The sequence below is a fragment of the Chelonoidis abingdonii genome, chromosome 3 (assembly GCF_003597395.2).
Source record: "Chelonoidis abingdonii isolate Lonesome George chromosome 3, CheloAbing_2.0, whole genome shotgun sequence".
NCBI classification, from domain to species: domain Eukaryota; kingdom Metazoa; phylum Chordata; order Testudines; family Testudinidae; genus Chelonoidis; species Chelonoidis abingdonii.
In genome coordinates this window covers 134,118,366-134,138,577 of record NC_133771.1, presented here as the reverse complement: position 1 = coordinate 134,138,577, position 20,212 = coordinate 134,118,366, and the positions used below count along the sequence as shown (strand labels likewise).

Below are 20,212 nucleotides of genomic sequence, written 5' to 3'. Positions count from 1 at the left end.
CAACTTGGAGATTTAGAAGGAAGACAATATGGATCAGCTGTTGTGACTTGCACAGGATGTGCCATGTTTGTCTTTCTCCCAGAGGACAGAAGCAACTTGGTCTGTACTGCAAGCTGGTCTCCCTATTGGAAGAGAAGGTTAAAGGACTAGAGACCCAAGTATCAACCTTGCGTTGCATCAGAGAAAATGCTGACTTTCTGGATAGAAGTCAGCATTTGGTCCTGCAGGCACAGCATGCTGAAGCATCAGAGAGGGCAATGCAGAATGGGGAAGAAAATTGGCAGCATGTGACCTCCAGAAGAAGAAAGAGGAGAAGCCATGTACACCCAATGCAGATAGAGGTAAGAAACTGTTTTCAGGCTCTCTGCACAGGTACTACAGCAGTGAATGATTTGGAAGAGTCATCTGAGGGAAGGATCAGAAGGAGACCCCATTGACCGGAAGGCATGGGATGCATTTATGTGGGTTCCACAACCACCACTCCTAAGAGAAGGAGATGGGTGGTGATGGTTGGGGACTCCCTCCTAAGGGTGACGGAGTCTTCCATCTGCTGTCCAGACCGGGACTCTTGAAGCGTGCTGCTTGCCTTCAGCTAGAATTCAGGATGTGACTGTCTGCTGAGACTGATCAAGCCCTCGGACTGCTACCCCTTCTTACTTCACCAATGATACTGCCAAAAATGACCTTGAGCAGGTCACTGTAGACTACGTGGCTCTGGGAAGAAGGATAAAGGAGTTTGAGGTGCAAGTCGTGTTCTTGTCCATCCTCCCTGTTGAAGGAAAAGGTCCAGGTAGGGACCATCAAATTGTGGAGGTAAATGTGTGGTTGTGCAGGTGATGTCGGAGAGAGGGCTTTGGATTCTTCGACCATGGGATGTTGTTCGAGGAAGAAGGATTGCTTAGAAGAGATGGCATCCCCCTAACAAGCCGAGGGAAGAGCTTCTTCACAGGCAGGTTTGCTCACCTAGTGAGAAGAGGTTTAAAGTAGGTTTGCCAGGGAATGGAAACTTAAGCCCTGAGGTAAGTGGGGAAGTGGGATACTGGGAGGAAACACAAAGGGGAGGGTGCAACGAGGGAGGCCTGATTCATACTGAGAAAATAGGGCAATCGGTTAGCTGTCTTAGGTGTGTGTACATGAACACAGGAAGTCTGGGAAACAAGCAGAAAGAATTGGAAGTTCTGGCACAGTCAAGGAGTTATAATATGATTAGAGTAACAGAGACCCTGTGGGATAACTTACATGACTGGAGCACTGTCATAGATGAGTATAAACTCTTCAGGAAGGACAGGCAGGGGAGAAAGGTGGAGTTGCACTGTATGTAAGAGAGCAGTATGATTGCTCAGAGCTCCAATATGAAACCAGAGAAAAGTCTTGAGTCTTTGGGTTAAGTTTAGAGGTGAGAGCAACAAGGGTGATGTTGTGGTGGGTGTCTGCTAACAATGTGTCTCAAGCTGAGGTCTGCAAACCCCTGGGGGTCTGTGAGAATACTGTCCATGGGCCCCGCTGACCAACTCCTCCCCCTTCCTCACAGTACCTCCTGCTCGCTGCTGAATAGCTGTTCCCTGGTGTGCAGGAGGGTCTGGTAGAGTTGCCTGCCTGGGTCTAAGGCAGGCTCCCTACCGCTCCTGGAAGTGGCCGCTAGGTACCTATGGCCCCGAGGAACATGGGCAGCCAGGGAGTCTCTGCGTCATGGCCCCACCCAAGTGCCGGCTCTGCAGCTCCCATTGACCCAGGAACCGCGACCAATGGGTGCTGCAGGGGCAGTGCCTGGGTGTGCGAGGGCAGCATGCAGAGCTTCACTGGCCACCCATGTAGCTAGGGGCCACAAAGACCTGGAAGCCGCTTCCTTGGAGACATGGTAAGCACCTCTGGGACCCCACGCCCTGAACACCTTCTGTACTCCAACCCCCTGCCCCAGCCCAGAGTCCCCTCCCAGAACCCACATCCCAACCCTCTGCCCCAGCACTGAGCCCACCCTTGCACCCCAAACCCCTCATCCATAGACCACACCCTCAGCCCTTTCCCGCACTCAAACTCCCTCCTGGAGTCCACATCGCCCACACACTCCAGCCTAGTGAAAGTGAGTGAGGGTGGGGGAGAGTGAGCAATAGAAGGAGGGGGGATGAAATGGGCAGGAGGCAGGGCCTTGGAGAAGGGGCGGGGGATCCCTGAACATTTTAAAATCAGAATGGGGGTCCTTGGGTTGCTAAAGTTTGAGAAATGCTAGACTGTAAGGTGGATAGAAAACTGGCTAGATTGTTGGGCTCAACAGATAACAATCAATGGCTCAATGTTTAGTTGGTAGCCGGTTTCAAGCGGAGTACCCCAGGGATGGGTCCCGGGGTCGGTTTTGTTCAACATCTTCATTAGTGATCTGGATAATGGGATAGATTGCACTCTCAGCAAGTTCATGGATGACATTAATCTGGGAGGAGAGGTAGATATGCTGGAGGGTAGGGATAGGGTCCAGAGGGACCTAGACAAATTGGAGGGTTGGGCCAAAAGAAATCTGATGAAGTTCAACAAGGACAAGTGCAGAGTCCTTCACTTAAGACGGGAAAGAAATCTCATGCACTGCTACAGCTGGGGACTGACATGTTCTCACCAGCAGTTCTGAAGAAATAGGATGGGAGATACAGTGGACGAGAAGCTGGATATAAGTTCAACAGCATACCCTGTTGCCAGAGTGCAACGGCATTAGGGCTGCATTAGTAAAGGAGGCATTGGCCAGCAGATAGAAGGTAAGCGTATTATTCACCCTCTGTTCCACACTGGTGAGGCCACACCTGGAGTAATTGTGTCCAGTTTTGGGCAGCCAACTAGAAAGGAATGTGGACAATTAGAGATTCCAGCAGAGGACAACGAAAATGAAATCAGGTGGATTGGGCAACATGTCTTATGAGAAAATAGGCTTATTTAGTCTGCAGAAAGAAGAATGAGGGGGGCGGGATTTGATGGCAGCCTTCAACTAACCTGAAAGTGGGGGGGAGGGGGTTCCAAAGAGGATGGATCTAGACTGTTTTCAGTAGTGGCAGCTTACAGAACATGGAGCAATAGCTTCAAATTGCAGTGAGGGAGGTCTAGGTTGGATATTAGGAAAAACTATTTCACTAGGAGGGTGATGAAGCACTGGAATGGGTTACCTAGGGATGTGGTGGAATCTCCATCCTTACAAATTTTTAAGGCTCAGCTTGACAAAGCCCTGGCCGGGATGATTTAGTTGGAGTTGGTCCTGATTTAAGCAAGGGGCTGGACTAGATGACCTCCTGAGGTCTCTTCAATCCCTAATCTTCTATGATTCTATCCCTTTCTTAGTGACTCCCAGTGTTCTGTTCACTGTTTTGACTGCCGCTGCACATTGAATGGATGTTTTCAGAGAACTATCCACAATGACTCCAAGATCTTTCTTGAGTGGTAACAGCTAATTTAGACCCCATCATTTTATATGTATAGTTGGGATTATGTTTTCCAGTGTGCATTACTTTGCATCTGCTACCCAGGCACCCAGTTTTTGAGAGATCCTTTTGTAGCTCTTAACAGTCTGCCGGAGACTTAACTATCTTGAGTAGTTTTGTATCATCTGCAGATTTTTCCACCTCACTGTTTACCCCTTTTTCCAGATCATTTATGAATGTGTTGAATAGGACTGGTCCCAGTACAGCCCCCTGAAGGGACACCACTATTTACCTCTCTCCATTCAGAAAACTGACCGTTTATTTCTACTCTTTGTTTCCTATCTTTTAACCAGTTACGAAACCATGAGAGAACCTTCCCTCTTCCCCCATGACAGCTTACTTTGCATAAGAGCCTTTGGTAAGGGACCTTGTCAAAGGCTTTCTGAAAATCTAAGTACACTATATCCACTGGACCCCCCCTTGTCCACATGCTTGTTGACTCCCTCAAAGAATTCTAGTAGATTGGTGAGGCATGATTTCCCTTTACAAAAACCACATTGACTATTCCCCAACAAATTATGTTCATCTATGTGTCTGACAATTTTTTTGTTTTTCACTATAGTTTCTACCAGTTTTCCGGTACTGAAGTCAGGCTTACTGGCCTGTAATTTCTGGGATTGCCTCTGGAGCCCTTTTTAAAAATTGGCATCCTATTAGCTATCCTCCAGTCACTTGGTACACAAGCTGATTTAAATGATTAGTTTACAGACTTTAGTTAGTAATTCTGCAATTTCACGTTTGAGTTCCTTCGGAACACTTGGGTGAATACCAAAAGGATGCCTCTTTGTCTCTCTCTTACTTTGTTGTCTAGCCACGGTGGCACTTTTTTAGTTCTCTGTTTTTTAATTTGGGGTATACATTTCAGTTGAGCCTCTATTATGATGTCTTTAAAAAGTTTCCATGCAGCTTGAAGGGATTTCATTTTTGGCACTGTATCTTTTAATTTCTGTTTCACTAACCTCATTTTTGTGTAGTTCTCCTTTCTGAAATTAAATGCCAGCTCTGCTTCCCTCCCCCAGACCCCACTCCCCATTTGTTCCTTTTCCCTCCCACCCCTGACATTCACTGCTTCTCCCCCCTCCCCCTTCTGCCCTGGTTGGGAGGAGTCATTTGTGGAGCCGCGGCTGGGAGCTGCAGCCGCCTAATGCAGGTAGGAGCCAGCCTCGACTGTGTAGGAACTGGGGTAGGTGATGACCTGGTGCCTCCCACACCTGCAGTAACCATACTTTGGGTGTCTGGTCAGGAGATTTGACTGGACACTGTCAGGTCCCCTGTTTGACCAGACTTTCTGGTTATTAAAAAAAAACAAAACAAAAAAAAAACTGAGCACCTGATCACCCTATCTGTACTCCTTCTCCCTCCCCACAGGCTTCCCACGTAACCTTTTGATGCATTCTGATTACCCAATTTTGGGTCATGGTCTGCAGGTATATTATCTTATCTAACTTTGCATGCAGAACGCTGTCAGATTTTTGGAATTGTTCTTGTAATATTGTCATTCCTCTACAAGACATTGCTGGGCACAATCCTGCAAGATGCAGAAAGCCTCTTCTGTAAAACTGAGTACTCTTTATCTCCAATTGTTCAGGGTATTTGGCACTTTCAGAACTAGCACAATGTCCAGTAATCTGTCTCTGAGAGTATTCTATACTGGATGGTTTGGAAGATGGCAAAATGGAAAAAACAAAAAAATCGTAACGAGAATTTAGTGCTATTCTAACGTGATGTTTATTTCAGATGTATTATGGAAAGCCCAGTGGACCTTTGTTTTACTGAAGAAGGATGTAGCCATGACATAGTTCTTGAGAAGCAAGTGTTTAGATCCAAAGTGCCAGAGTCTCATGTTCAACTTGCTTGTAATCTACATTACTGTGCTTTTCCTTTGAATGGAAATGAGCTATGCATCTGGAATACTGGCGATAGCCCTGCTCATCATCAGGTAAAAACCAAAACTTGTGTGTTTAGATTTTTCGTGTAATATTCTAAAGAGCACTAAAATGGATGAAAAAAAGAAACGTTGGGTTTGGTACATCATTTTTGTTGCAGTGTAGGCTATTGTCCTTACTAGACTCCACATTTTATATCTGAAATGTGTACAGTTATCTGTTGTTTTGGCAAGCAGGCAGTAAGCCATAATGCAGTTCAGTGAATGGATTTTAATCATTAAAGAAAATTCCATTTAGATGAATGAGCATTGCTAGTTATTCAGATAAGTGTTAGCTGTATTTTTTTCCTCTTACTTGCTGTCTTCTTAATAATTGGAAATGTTATTTTTGCCAGCCATTGCACTTGGTAGGACACCACCATTCAATCACGGCACTGGCGTTTGGAAGTAAAATCAATCCGCTTCTTGTCTGCTCTGCTTCTTGTGACTATGTGATAGTATGGAACCTGGATGAGTGCACAAAGAAAGCACTACAAGGTAAGACGTTTTTACAGAAAAGTTACTTTTGAGTAGCAAGTGGTAAATGTGACTTCTTAAGGCTAGACTCTGCCATCCTTCGTCATGACGAGTAGTACCTTATTCTTTGATAGGAATTACAATGGATCAGATCAGCAGTCTTTCTCCCGAGGCAGAGGTTCACTAGAGTACTCAGGAGGGTGTTAAATTAATAGCAAAAGGAAAGGGTAGAAAGAGGGAAGGTGTGAGTACTCAGCATAACAATGAGGTGCTGAGAACAAAATTAATCAAGGAACCAAAGGACATGTAGAGAATAAATTCTTGAATTGCCTATAGTCTGAACTGAATTCAAACCAATGCAGGGAGCCTGTGTAAGAAACAAGAGGAATTGGAATTGCTCATTTATGAGCATAATTTCAATCTAGTTGGTGTTACTGAAACCTAATGGGATGATTCATGCTCATGGCATGTTTAACAAAAATGGTTAGAACCTGTTTAGGAAGGACTAAGTCAGCAAATGGGGAGGGAGGTTGGCACTCTGTCAAAAATAGCATTACCTGTATGAGTTAGTTGTAACTTGGAAGAAAATTATCTTGAAAGCTTATGGATCAGTGTCCTAACAGACCTCCTCTTAACAGATAGAGGAACTGATCATAGAAATAAAAAATATTGGTAGTTTTAGGTACAAAGGATCATGACTTGATCACATTTATAATGTGCAAGCAAAATAAAGTCCAGATGGGTGGGTGGGTGGGTGTGTGTGTGTGTGAATGATAATTGAGAGTCTCTTAAGAACCTCTTACTGGATGCCCCAAAAGCCACAATCAAGGAAAAAGGCCATAATGATTAAAAAATATCAAGCTGGTACAGAGGGTAAGTGAATGCAACTATATAAAATAAAAAGTAATAACTGAAAGAGAGGGGAAGTTGATAGCACAATATATAAATCTGAAGTTAAGAATTGTAGCAAATTGCTAAGGGAAGCAAAAGGACACAAGGAGACCTCTATGGCCAGCAAAATTAAGGACAATAAAAAGGAGTTTTAAAAATGTATTTAGGAAAAATAATTCTGACAATGGTATTGATTCATTACTAGATAGAAATGGCAGAATTATCAATAATAATGCAGAAAAGGCAGAAGTGTTCAATAAATATTCTGTTCTGTATTTAGGGAGGAAAAAAGTGTCAGTCTCATCATATGATGATGCTAAAACTCTTTTCATTCCACTAGTATCTCTAGAGGATGTTAAACAGCAGCTATTAAAGTTTAGACTTTTTTTTTATAGCAAATAACTTGCATCCAAGAGTTTTAAAAGAGCTTGGGCCATTAACATTGATTTCTATTAAGTCTTGGAACACTGGGGAAGTTCCAGAAGACTAAAAGAAAACTAATGTGCCAATTTTTAAAAATGGGTAATTTTATAGGTCTGTCTGCCTGATAATGACCCCAGGCAAGATAATGGAGCAACTGATACAGGACTTGATTAATAAATAGTTAGAGGGTGGTATAATGCAAATCAACACACATTTATGGAAAACAGCTGCTGTCAAACTAACTTTATATCCTTTTTGAGAGACTATAGGTCTGATTGTTAAAGATAATAGGGTTGACGTAATGTAACTTAAGCTTCTGTAAGATATATGATTTAGTACCACTCAACATTTTGATTAAAAGCTAAAATGATATAAAATGAACATGGCACACATTAAATGGATTAAAACCTGGCTAACTGATCGGTCTCACAGTGTAATCATAAATGGGGAATCGTCATAGCAGGTGGTTTCCAGTGGAGTCCACAGGGATCAGTTCTGTACTTTTTAAAAATATTTTTACCAATGCCCTGGAAGAAAACATAAAATCACAATTGAATAAAAGTCTGCAGACGATACAAAACTTGAAGGAGTGGAAAATAATGAAGAGAACCGGTCACTGATTCAGAACGATTGGGGTTGTTTGATAAACTGGGCTCAAGCAAACAATCTGTGTTTTGAATATGGCTAAATGTATGTATCAAAAAACAAAGAATCTAGGACATACTTTCAGGATGGAGCATTTTGTCCTAGGAAACAGTGACTGTGAAAAAGACTTGGGGGTCATGGTGGATAATCAGCTGAACATGAGACCCTGTAAGATGCTATGGCCAAAACAGCTAATGTAGTGCTGGGATGCCTGAACGGGAATCTTGAGCAGGAGTAGAAGAAGTTATTTTTGTCTCTCTGTTTGGCAATGGTACAACTGCTGCTGGAAGACTGTATCCAGTTTTGGTGCCTGCAGTTAAAAAGGATGATGTTAACGTGGAGAGGGTTCAGAGAAGAGCCAAAGAATGAGCAAAGGATTGGAAAACACTCTCTTTATAGAGTCCGACTCAAAGAGCTGAATCTATTTATCTGAAAAAAGAGAAGGTTAAAGAGTGACTTGATTACAGTCTTAGAAATACCTACATGGGGAAACAAATCTTTTAATAATGGGCCTTTCAATGTAACAGAGAGAGGAATAACATCATCCAATGACTAGAAGTTGAAACTAGACAAATTCAGACTGGACATAAGGCATATGTTTTTAACAGTGAGAGTAATTAACCATTGGAGTAATTTACAAAATGTAGTACCCATTCAGTTACTAAATTTATAGTTATGCTTTAAATTTAATACTATATTGAAGTGTTTGATTTTTGTTTTTATGACACAATACTAATCTTTTAAAATTACTGTAGGGTTAATGCCTCGAGGAATTGTTATAGGAACTCTTTTGGGAATGGTACTTTATGTACGATTTAGTCCAGATGACCAGGCTGTGGCAGTATGTGCTGGAAATCGGATATATATGTTAAATGCAAAGGTGAGTTGTCTTTTCTCTTGAAAATAGATGTTGAAGATTCTAGGAACATGTTCACTTTCAAATTAAACCATACTAATTAAAAGCAACATGTTTTTCAGAAAACCTAATACTTATTGAGCAAAAATATTTATCTGCTCATAAATGACAATTAGCATGGTTTAATGCTTGATATTAGTATATATCCTAGAAAAAAGACAATGTTAAGATAAGGTTCAGAATATGTCAGTAACTTAAAGGTAGAAAACATTACAGGGATGTTGTAACTATTCCCAAATTAAGCATTATAAACTGAGGAAATTCAGAATTAAGGTTACACTTAAAAGATATCATCATAAAGCTGCCGCAGTTAGTACATTACTCGTGTGGCTACATATTAGGCTCCTAGTGTCGAGGATGCATGTGTTCACCAGGCATGCTTTTGTTGATGCAAAGTGTTGAGTATTGTGGATAGGTATCGCAGCGTGCAACTCATCATTATCCAGTGCAGTGTCTTTTGGGAAGTTCTGGCAATGCGCAGTGGAGCAGAAACAAGTCGTGTATGGATGACTGGGAGCAAAGGGTTAACTTCCCAGCATGCAACTTTCTCCATCCCATAATGTCACCCATATCCCATAATTTTTGTGCCTTTTTTTAACTATCCCATGAACCTGCATGGCCCTCCTCGCTATTGTCTATCTTTCACAGAAGCATGGAATCTGCACAGCTCTGTACTGTTGTCATGAGCATAGCAAGCACTGGACACACAATACTCAGGTATTTGCAGAACAGCAAGAAGAAACAAATCAGTAGAAACAGGATGATTTCATGGCGGACAGACTGCTGTGGGACATGGTGAAAATTTAAGGTTATTGGGTGGCATTAATTCACGGAGCAGCTACAGACAGTGGAGCTCTGCTTCTGGGCCCAAGAAACAAGTACTGTCTGGTGGGATCACATTGTAATGCAGGCTTGGGATGATGAGCAGTGACTTGAGAACTTTTTGGCTGACCAAGGTCACATTCCTGCATCAGTGTCACACTCACTCCAGCTGTCCAGTACAGGGACATCAGAATAAGAGCAGCAATGATAGTGAAGATACGAGTGGCAATCTTACTGTGGAAGCTTGCAATGCTTGATTGCTACCAGTCATTGGGAAGTCATTTTAGAGTTGGAAAATCGATTGTGCAGGCTGTTGACATGCAAGTATGTGGGGCCATTAATTGCCGCCTCCTGTGCAGGACTGTGATTCTTGGCAAGGTGCAGGATGTAATGGATGGATTTTCCGCAATGGAGTTCCTGAACTGTGATGGAGTGATAGACAGCATATGCATCCGTATTTTAGCAGCAGGCCACCTTGCCCCAGAGTGCATCAACAGAAAGAGCTACTTTTCTATGGTTATGCAAGTGATGGTGGATCACTGCTTCACCAACATCAACGCTGGCTGGTCAGGGAAGTTGTATGATGTTTGCCTCTTTAAGAGCACAGGACTGTTAAAGTTTAAAAGTAGGGACTTTCTTCCCCGACTGGTGAATTAATGTTGGTGATGTTGAAATGCCAATAGTGATCCTGGGGGCCCAGCCTAACCTTTGTTCCCCTGGTCACCTCAATAGCACCAGGAAAAGATTCAACTACCAGCCCAGCAGATGTAGAATGACAATTGAATGTGCTTTTGGTAGATTGAAAAGACAGTGACATTGTTTCTTCACAAGACTGGATGTCAGTGAGAGAAATAATCCCAGTGGTTATAGCTGCCTGTTGTGTCCTGCATAATATCTGTGAGGCAAAGGGGAAAAAATTGCCACTGGGATGGATGCAGAGGAAGGAACCTCAGTAAGTGCATGAAGGTGGAGCAGCTGTCTACTGAGCTTGAACAACCAGACATAAGGGCTATTAGAAAAGCTCATAAAATTCAGAGAGTCCTTTAAAGAGCACTTTAACAGAGAGCCATGGTAGTGTGTGGTGGTAGACTGTGTTCTACTTGGCCTTGCAGTTTTGGAGTCTGTTAGGAATTGTGTGGTGCTTGGTACACATCTATGACTATAACACTGTCAATGCACCTATTGATTTTGTGGTGCTTGCTGTACATTTATGATTTGATTATTACGCTGTTTATTCCTGTTCCTGTGAATTGTCACTCTGTACAATAACAACTGAGTGCTTTCAGTACCGCTTGACACTTTGCAGCATATGTTGTGAACTAATGAAGATAAAATATTTTCCAAACAGAATTTTATTGAGTAACAAAACTGCCAAAAAAAAATTGTGCAATTTTAAAGCAAATACTTTAAAAAAATTTAAGTTCTGGCCCATTAATTTTATTAACGGGAAAGAACATCATGTCCATTTTGGCTATACATACAGCTAATTGTGACTCTCACAGGTCAGTGTATGCGAAGCTGTGGTTGTCCTTACTGTCTCCCCAGTGAGGAGTGGTAGGGGTAGGGATATGGCCCCTAATACCGTATGGAATGTTGACGGTGGTGGAAGTGCTGTAATGGGGTTCTGCATGGACTGGAAAGGTAGATGAGCCTGTGCTTGTTGAATCTGTGGGTCCACAAGAGTCTGCAGCATGTGTGTTTGCTGCTGGGAAAGCCCTACTATGTCTTGGTGCATCTCCTCCTTTTTTCCTGCAGGGACTCCAGGACCTTTCTCCTGTCTTCTTTCCTTCTCCATACAGTCTGCAATATTCATCCTCCAGGCCTTCTGTTCATGATCTGGTGCTGCAGTGGCTTGCCGGATCTCTCTGAACATGTCATCCTGAGTCCTCTTCTTTTTCCTGAAGGGGGGGGGAGAGGGATAGCTCAGTGGTTTGAGCATTGGTCTTCTAAACCCAGGGTAGTGAGTTCAGTCCTTGACAGGGCCATTTAGGGAACTGGGGTAAAGATCTGTCTGGAGATTGGTCCTGCTTTGAGCAAGGGGTTGGACTAGATGACCTCCTGAGGTCCCTTCCAACCTTGATATTCTCTGATTCCTTCATATCTGAGTAAGACATGTTGCAGGCGTGGAGAGGGATCCCCTCAAGGGTGCAATGATGAAACTGCTAAAGTATCTTTGTCAGTGTAGTCACAATAGAAAGTGAAAGTTAAGATCCAGAATTCCCTTCCCTTGCTCCCCTAAAGTTTTAAAGAAGACATGATTATTGACACTTGTTCTTCAAAGTGTTTGTGCACAACACCGCTCACAGTACCAGCCATGGTTAGTATGGCCCACCAGGGGTAAGGGAAGTTAGTAGGGATTTGCTTAATTATCTGAAAATATTTGTATAGAGCAATGGCACTGAATACTGGCACCGTTTTCCACATATGGTGGTGGTTTTAGTTGATATATCACTTCTGAGAATAACAAGGGGACAAAAAGGACAGCAGCTGCTGGTGTCCCTTTCATGGAGCCACAGGATTGGTGCTACGTCCCCCAGCTTTGAAACAGTCTGTAGGAGGAACTCTTTCTGTTTGCCAGACCCCCAAGCGGTCTCATTCTTCCTCCAGGATAGACCATACAGCCTCACCTCTAGGACTCCAGCACTACTACTTCACACCATGAGTTCTGTTCAGCAAATCCAGCTGTGATAGGCTCCTGTTGAAGACTTGCACGCTCTTCAGGGATTAGTGCACCTCCTGAAGCGTTTGTAGTGACATTCAAACAGTGTTGCCAAAACGGGGTTTATTAGTTAACTGGAACACAGCATAGGAAGCCCTCTAGCTTAGCATCGAGAACTGAAGGTTAAAATATAGCCCAAGTCCATTTTGGTTACCTCTGAGCCTAGCCATGCTGTAGTGAACCCAATTGTTCAAACTCTGTCTGTTTCTCTGTCTGACCTCTTTGGTCAGATCCTAGGCAAGAGCCTCCCTCCTTCCAGCAGCTAACCCTTATCTGCCCACCTCCCCAGTCCTTTGTTCTCAAGCTGGGGGCTGTTGCTCAATTTTGCTGCTGAGGGATGTGGAGATCTATCTCTTTTTGAGTTTCTGGTTGCTAGATGTCCATTGTCTTGGATTCTCCATTGATATGGGGTTGGCATCAATTCTAATGGCACTTGGCCTGTATGCCACTAGACTGTTTACTGCAGTGGTGCCTGCCTAAGTTATCACAGACTGGCATGAGACAGTTTCATACTGTGGAGGAAGAAATAAGGCTGCCATCCCTAGAAACCTTCAGGAGAGGATTGCAGAGTACTTCCATGAAAGTTTTATCAGGCTCTCTCAAGAGGATTCAAGGGACGTTGCTATGTACATCAACAAACTACTCAGCATGTCCCCTTCCTCCCCCAGCCTGATTCTACAGAAGAGTAACAGCAGCTAACAATTCTACCTCTTTGTTGTACCACTACCTCTTCTAGTAGGAGTAAATTAATGCAGAGTCAGTAGCTGTGTCCTGCTAAGTTGGGGGTGCCATTACTGTAATGGAAATACACATATATTTACCTGGAGTTCCTTCACTACAGTCCAATCAGTCCTGACAGTCGAGCACAGGTTAACTTGGGTTATAATGCTTGGTTTTGAGATCATTACAATGTCCCTATAATGTTTTTTACTCCAGTTACTGATATTTATTCTCAACCATAACTTCTTCTTAATACACAGCTTTTTGTGGAAATTTCCTTTTTTTTTTTTAATTACTAAAAGTTTCGTGCACAAACGCTAAACAAAAATCCCAAAAATGAATGCTCCCATGCAGTATCTCTAAGGATCTGAGGATATGTAGCAGGGGTCGGCAACCTTTCAGAAGTGATGTGCCGAGTCTTCATTTATTCATTCTAATTTAAGGTTTTGCATGCCAGTAATACATTTTAACCTTTTTAGAAGGTCTCTTCCTGTAAGTCTATAATAAATAACTAAACTATTGTTGTATGTAAAGTAAATAAAGTTTTAAAAATGTTTAAGATGCCTCCAGGGCTGTGGATCGGATCCCAGAACTGGAGCACAGAGCAGCTTTGGAGCAGTAGAGATGCAGGTTTTTGCCTGGAGCTGGAGTACAGCTCCAAAGCCCTGGAAGCTTCATTTAAAATTAAATTAAAATGCACAGAGCCCCTGGACCAGTGGCCAGGACCCGGGCAGAGTGAGTGCCACTGAAAATCAGCTCATGTGCTGCCTTTGGCACACATACCATAGGTTGCCTACGCCTGATATATAGTATCAGTCTTAAATGATTTTTTTAATTTGAATGTTCAAGGGAAGATACTTTGTGGTAATGGTGTAACTAGAGTGGATCAGCTGGTCACCAGAGAAGCACAAAGCAGCCAAAGCATACTAGTAAATCTTTCCCTTAATTTGCAATTGACTGAATGGCTTGCTGTATTAGTGAGACTGGTGCTTTGTTGCAGTTCTTTGTTGCACAGTGGAGTTGAGGCAGTGGTGCCATGGGAACCTTTCAAACACTTATGATCAAGCTAGTATGCTGCCCAACTATCACTGCTCTTTAAAGATTCCATGTAATCTAGCAGTAAGAACTTTTGACATATGTCCAGTCTTCCTCATGCTACAACCAATATAATCGTTACATGGAAATTAGCTGTACAGGAAATGGTGATTGGTTGAGGTACTTCTTATGTCACAGTGGCCTCTCTTAAGAATTACTTGAGCTATTGACCTGAGTCTGTGTAGCTTATTCAATAATAGCAGTTAGATACAACAATCATTAATAATTTTGTTTAATTACAACCTGATGTCAAATATGCACAGGATTTCAATTAATTTTAACTATATGGAACGTTTGTGTCTGTTTGTTTAAGATATTTTTTGATTAAGAAATCTAGCATCTGAGTTTTTCTTTTTTCTTTAAGGACCCATTTTAAAATAGTTTCAATTCAAAGTAATAAATTTATTTGTAAATTCTCAGAAAAAAATATTCAGTACTCAAAAAGTAAGTGTAGTAAGTTTGGAGAGGATACAGTGAATTATTCATATGAAACAGGTTGAATCACCAATTTAACTGCAAAATAGAACTCAATACAACTTAATGGAATTACAGTGCCTCTAACCTTTTTGTTGTGCCCTAGATTAACACTGGAAATAAATGGTAAACAACCATTACATGATTTTGAGAGCAGGATCGGTGCCAAGAAAAATATAGCATGGTATCAGCCTTTAAGAAGTTGGGAGGGGGAGCGGGAGGAAGGAAAAAAAAATATGGGCATGTTGATTTATTCTAATTACTGGTGAAAACATTAGCACAAATAAGAGTGTGTAAATCCATTGAAGATAATAACATAGAAATTTATAGATGAACCTGAAAGTATTTTTATACCGTTATTATGGTTGGAGAAGGAAATACAATAGACGGTGATTTTTTGCCAGAGATACAATGCATTTGGGAGTAAGAAAACAGGTGTAAGTGAAATAGTATGTGCCCCAGTTTGACATTCTTTTTGTAGTGGTATTTTTTAATTAAGTTAGAACAAATGAAACTTTTATTTTGAAGTTTGATCTACTTTTCTTTCTTGTTCAACTAATTACAGAATGAGGCTATATTAACTGAGTTGGAAGGCCATCTGGCTCCAGTGACTGCAGCTGAGTTTTGTACGTGGGAGAGAAATATGCTTATATCAGTCTCTGAAGACAGAAGCTTTAAGGTAAGGAAATTATACTCTACTTTTAACACGTGTAGTCTATTTGGAGTAAAATGGGTATTTCACCCTTTAAATATTTAACATAAGAGTGGCCATACTGGGTCAGATCAGTGGTCCATCTAGCCCATCGTACGATCTTCTAACAGTGGCTGGTGCCAGATGCTTTAGAAGGAATGAATAGAACATGGCAATGTATTTAGAGATCCTTCTCCGGCTGTCTAGTCCCAGCTTCTGGCAGTCAGAGGTCTAGGGATGTCCAGAGCATGGGACTGAGCACCTGACCATCTTGGCTAATATCCATGGATGGACCTATCTTCCAGGAACTTTGTTTCCCTTCTCTATACTTTTTCCAATTCTAATATATCTTTTTTTGATACAGGATGACCTGAAATGCACAAAGTATTGATGATTTGGCATTGTATTTTCTGTCTGATTTATTGATACTTTCCCTGATGCATCCTAACATTCTGTGAGCTTTCTTGACTGCCACGGCAAATTGAACAGGTTTTCAGAGAACTATCCACAGTGACTGCAATATCCTTCTTGAACGGAAACAGCTAATTTAGACCTGTCATTTTATATGTGTAGTTTTAATTATGTTTTCTGATGTGCATTACTTAGCTTTTATCAACACTGATACTTAATCAAGATGATATAAAACAAATACCCATTGATTCCCTGCTCCTTACTTGAACTGGTTGGGAATTTCCATCAAAATGATTTTTTGAAGTAAACAATGCAGTTTCCACAAAATCAGAATTTTCCGTCAGCAAAATCTAAATGAAATATTTTGCATCAGGTCGGTTTGACCCTAATTGAAATATGTCAATTTGTTTAACTGAACAGAAAGTTTGATGATGACTAGTGTGAAATGAAAGTGCATCTTACTATGCTGCTGTAGTGCCTCATGGGAGTTTAGTTTGGATGCTTTATATCCCCATTCTCTCCTGTGGGCAGGTTTCTTGGCCAAACTACATCTTCCATGATGCGCTGTGGTCTGCCCTTTGATCAAGTTATGTGATGGGGAAATGTAGTCTGAGTGGGGAGCCCAACCCATAGGGAAAAATTAAAGCATGAGACAGGTTCCACACGGTACTATGTTACCTGAGGAGGATGCAGTTTAATGTCAAACTAACTCAAAACATAATGTTCCAAGTCAGTTAAACACACTGAAATAAAATGTTTCAATGCAGGAATGTCAAAATGTTTCATTTCATTTTGACATTTCTGAATAAAATTCTTTTGTAACTTTTTGTTCAATGAAAATTTTTGTTTTGACTTATTTCAAATTTGGACAAAAACAAATGTTAAAATATTGGGATGTCATGCAGGATGGAAATTCTGATTTTTCATTCAGCTCTAGTCCTCAGTTTATCTTGGTGAAAAAAATAAAAGTGGTGTATGTGGTGGTGGTGGGGTCCAGATCTTGTGGAAAGGAGTACATTATCAAGAAAATACATCTGCAGAAAAAATTCCCTATAGTTGGTTGTTAGCTCTTATTTTGGTGTCCTTGCACTGCAGCGCAGGGATGAGTTCCACACATAGTTCCAGGGAGGTGGCTTTACACATCTGAAAGTTCCGCAGCCATTGTTCGTCATCCCATATCTGCATCATAATCCAATCCCACCACTCAGTGCTTGTTTCCTGAGCCCACTAGTAACAGTCCACCATATGAAGCTGCTTAGTGAATGACAACATCAATCTTGGATTGTTTATTTCCTTGGCACACAAGAGGGCAGGCACCACCAATTCTTTTTCAGATTTGCAGCTCATGAAATACTGCAGGATCAGCCACATTGTGTTCATAATACTCATCACAAGACTGGAGTGTAGTGCAGTATCCATGCTTCTAGAGATGGTGGGTGCATAGTTTACAAAGGCCAGTTGAAAAACAGTGTGAAACATAGTCAGAAACCCATGGAATGATGGGATGGAAAAAACTGTATCATGGGATGGAGAGCCTACCTCTAGGATGCACTGCGATCCATTCCCAGAACCCTTAGCCATAGGCACTGAGTTTTTAATCTGCCAGGGGGTGTTCCCCCCAACTCTGACCCAACTCTAGTCCCTTCTCCCCAATGCCCCACCCCATCCTGCTTCTTCCCATGCCTGTTCCGACCCACCTCTTCCCCATCCAGTTCCACCCCCTCTCCCAAGCGAGCTCCGCCTTCGCTCTTCCCTGCAGCGCCTCCTGACTCTGCAAAACAGCTGATCCATGGCAGGGGGTAGGTGCTGGGAGGGACGGGGAGGTGCTGATTGGTGGGGCCTGCAAGAGGCGCTCAGGGAGGGGGAGATGCTGCTGGTGGGTGCTAAGCTCCTACTATTTTTTTTTTTTTTTTTTTTTTTTTTTTTTTTTTTTTTCCCCTGTGGGTGCTCTCCCTGGGGCCAGCTGCTTGGGCAGCCCCGGGGTTGGCCACACTGGCCACTGCAAAAGTCATGGAGATCAGAGAAGGTCACAGAATGGTGACTTCCACGACCTCTGTGACAACTATGAAGCCCTCTCCATAATCTATAGATCAACCTACAGCAGCACCACACCAGAGTGACTGCTTGCCTCCATTGCCTTTTGGTACACGTGCCACACCTCCTTGGCTTTCACGCGACAGTGCTGCAGGTCCCTCTTGTAGCCCTTCTCCCCTATCCCCCAAGTGACCTGCTCATAGCCAGCCCTGGAGCACCCACGGAGTCAGTGCCTATGTTTTTAGCAGCAGAAGGTGGCGATTTGTACAGTGGGATAAATACCCATGGTGTTCTGCTCTCTCTGTTGGTGCTAGAGCACCACCTGTAGACATGCTCCGCCAACACAAGGAGTGTTATGTGAACATGCAGAAGCGATGTAATTACAGTCGTTTATGATCATTGATGTGATTTAAGTTGACTTAGGCCATGTCTGCACTACAAACTTAGGTCTGAAATGGAGCAATTACTCAAGAGGCTTCAGTACAAGATTATGAATTTTTTTAAATATAATTTCTCCCTCCTAATTAAGTCTAACAAATACCTGTAGTGGCAAGTCTTGAATTGTTTTGAGACTGTACTTATATAAAAATAATACTCAAATATTGTAGCTGGAACACTAGCCACAGTTACAGTTGAACAAGTTTTTTCATTCTAAGTCATTGTTTAGAATTAGTCATAACTTTCTTTCGCTTTTAGGTTTTGGGTTGAAATTTCCTAGGCCAGTTCTATACCTGAAAAGAATATTTTTTTGAAAGCTTGTAAAACTTTGGCCATTTCAAAGTACGAGAACAGAGGAAAACACACTTTGTTCCATTATTAAAACATTCTTGTAACTTTTTGAACAGTTGTGAAATGGCTGGAGATGGAATTTAAATTAGACAAATTAAAAAAGCTGTCACTGAGGCCTGCTCTACACTACAGAGGTAGGTTGATGTAAGGCACCTTATGTTGACCTAGTAATATCAGCATGCTACAATGTTTCTCCCGCAGACATCACTTGCCTGCTACATCCATTTAATATCTCCACCTCTGTGAGAGGCGAGTGCTTAAGTTAGGTCGACACAATGGCAGTGTAGACCCTGCGTTGCTCACCTACCAACTGCCCACTTGAGCATGCCAGCTACATGATCCAAACTTGCTCCTGCCTGGACTGCACGGGACGTGGTGGATCTCCTCAGTCCATGAGGAGAAGAGGCTGTGCAGGCAGAGCTCTGATCCAGCCATAGAAATGTGAACATTTACAAGCAGATCACTTGGGGCATGCGGGAGACGGGCTACAAGAGGAGACCTACAGCATGGCGCGTGAAATCCAAGGAGGTGTGGCAGGTGTACCAAAAGGCAATGGAGGCAAGCAGTCACTCTGGTGTGGTGCTGCTGTAGGCTGATCTATAGATTATGGATCGGGCTTCATGTCTGTCACAGAGGTCGTGGAAGTCATGGATTCACTTAATACTCCATTCAGCTCCTCAATACTTGGGGCTTTCCATTAGGCCATTTATATGTTCAAAGTTCACAGGCCTCAAGCCTTATGCTAATTAAGGAGGCTAATGTCTTTCAGGATACAGGCCTGTAGGTTCCTTCCATCATTTCTGAATATAATAAAGGCAAGCTAGCCCTATATGCTACAGTCCTCCCTGTGATAGGGTCATTGTTAATGACCCTATCACATAAGTTTAGGGTCTACCCCTTTGTTTAAAGCCATACTTTTTACATAACACAATAGACACAAGTAGAGGAGAATTGCCCCCTGCCCAGTTAGTATATGTGTATATGTGCCTTTGTCATCTAACAAAATTTTGACCCTGTGACCCTGCACTTCATTTGACTAAATAACCAATTATCAAAAATATATTATTACAATCCTGGACTTTTCAGTATCAAGTATTATTCACTATATGTCAGCCTTCTGATGAGAGCCTCTTACTTGTTTAGCCTGAAAGGCTACCAACAATAACGGTGGATTCTGTTGGTACCTTCCCTCCGGCCACATAGCGGTGTGTTCATCTCAAACATACTGTATCTGCCAGTGTACTGATACCCCTTTTCAGAACAACAGGCCATCGGTGGAATTTTCCCCATTTGAGTGATAAACTACCAGAGGAGGTACATTGATGGATTCATTGTAGACATTGTCTTTAAGAAGACCTATTAGATGGATGACCCCAAGTGATCGAACACATCCTTACCAGACTGAACACGACAAAGAGGCTTGGATGGGAGACACAAGGTTTTGCCATGATGTAATCTTTGCTCACTAATTAAAACTCTTAGTTAACTGTGTTGTGGACCCCATACCTGATCGGTAGCCGTCTGACATTACAAGCTTCCACAGAGCAGTCACCACTTAGGCCTGGTCTACACTACGTGTTTAAACCGAATTTAGCATTGTTAAACCGAATTAACCCTGCACCCGTCCACACAACGAAGCCCTTTATATCGATATAAAGGGCTCTTTAAACCAATTTCTGTACTCCTCTCCGACGAGGGGAGTAGTGCTGAAATCGGTATTGCCATG

The 20,212-nt window shown here is 42.4% G+C and overlaps 1 protein-coding gene across 1 annotated transcript in view; it reads left to right on the top strand.

The window, feature by feature from the left end:
* WDR27 (WD repeat domain 27) overlaps positions 1-20,212 on the top strand; it is a 234,081-nt gene that overhangs the window by 1,557 nt on the left and 212,312 nt on the right. The window contains exons 2-5 of the mRNA XM_075064119.1: positions 5,193-5,394; positions 5,736-5,877; positions 8,571-8,695; positions 15,127-15,240. Coding sequence (XP_074920220.1) covers positions 5,200-5,394; positions 5,736-5,877; positions 8,571-8,695; positions 15,127-15,240 — 576 coding nt within the window. The 5' untranslated portion in view covers positions 5,193-5,199. The remainder of the gene's footprint in view (positions 1-5,192; positions 5,395-5,735; positions 5,878-8,570; positions 8,696-15,126; positions 15,241-20,212) is intronic.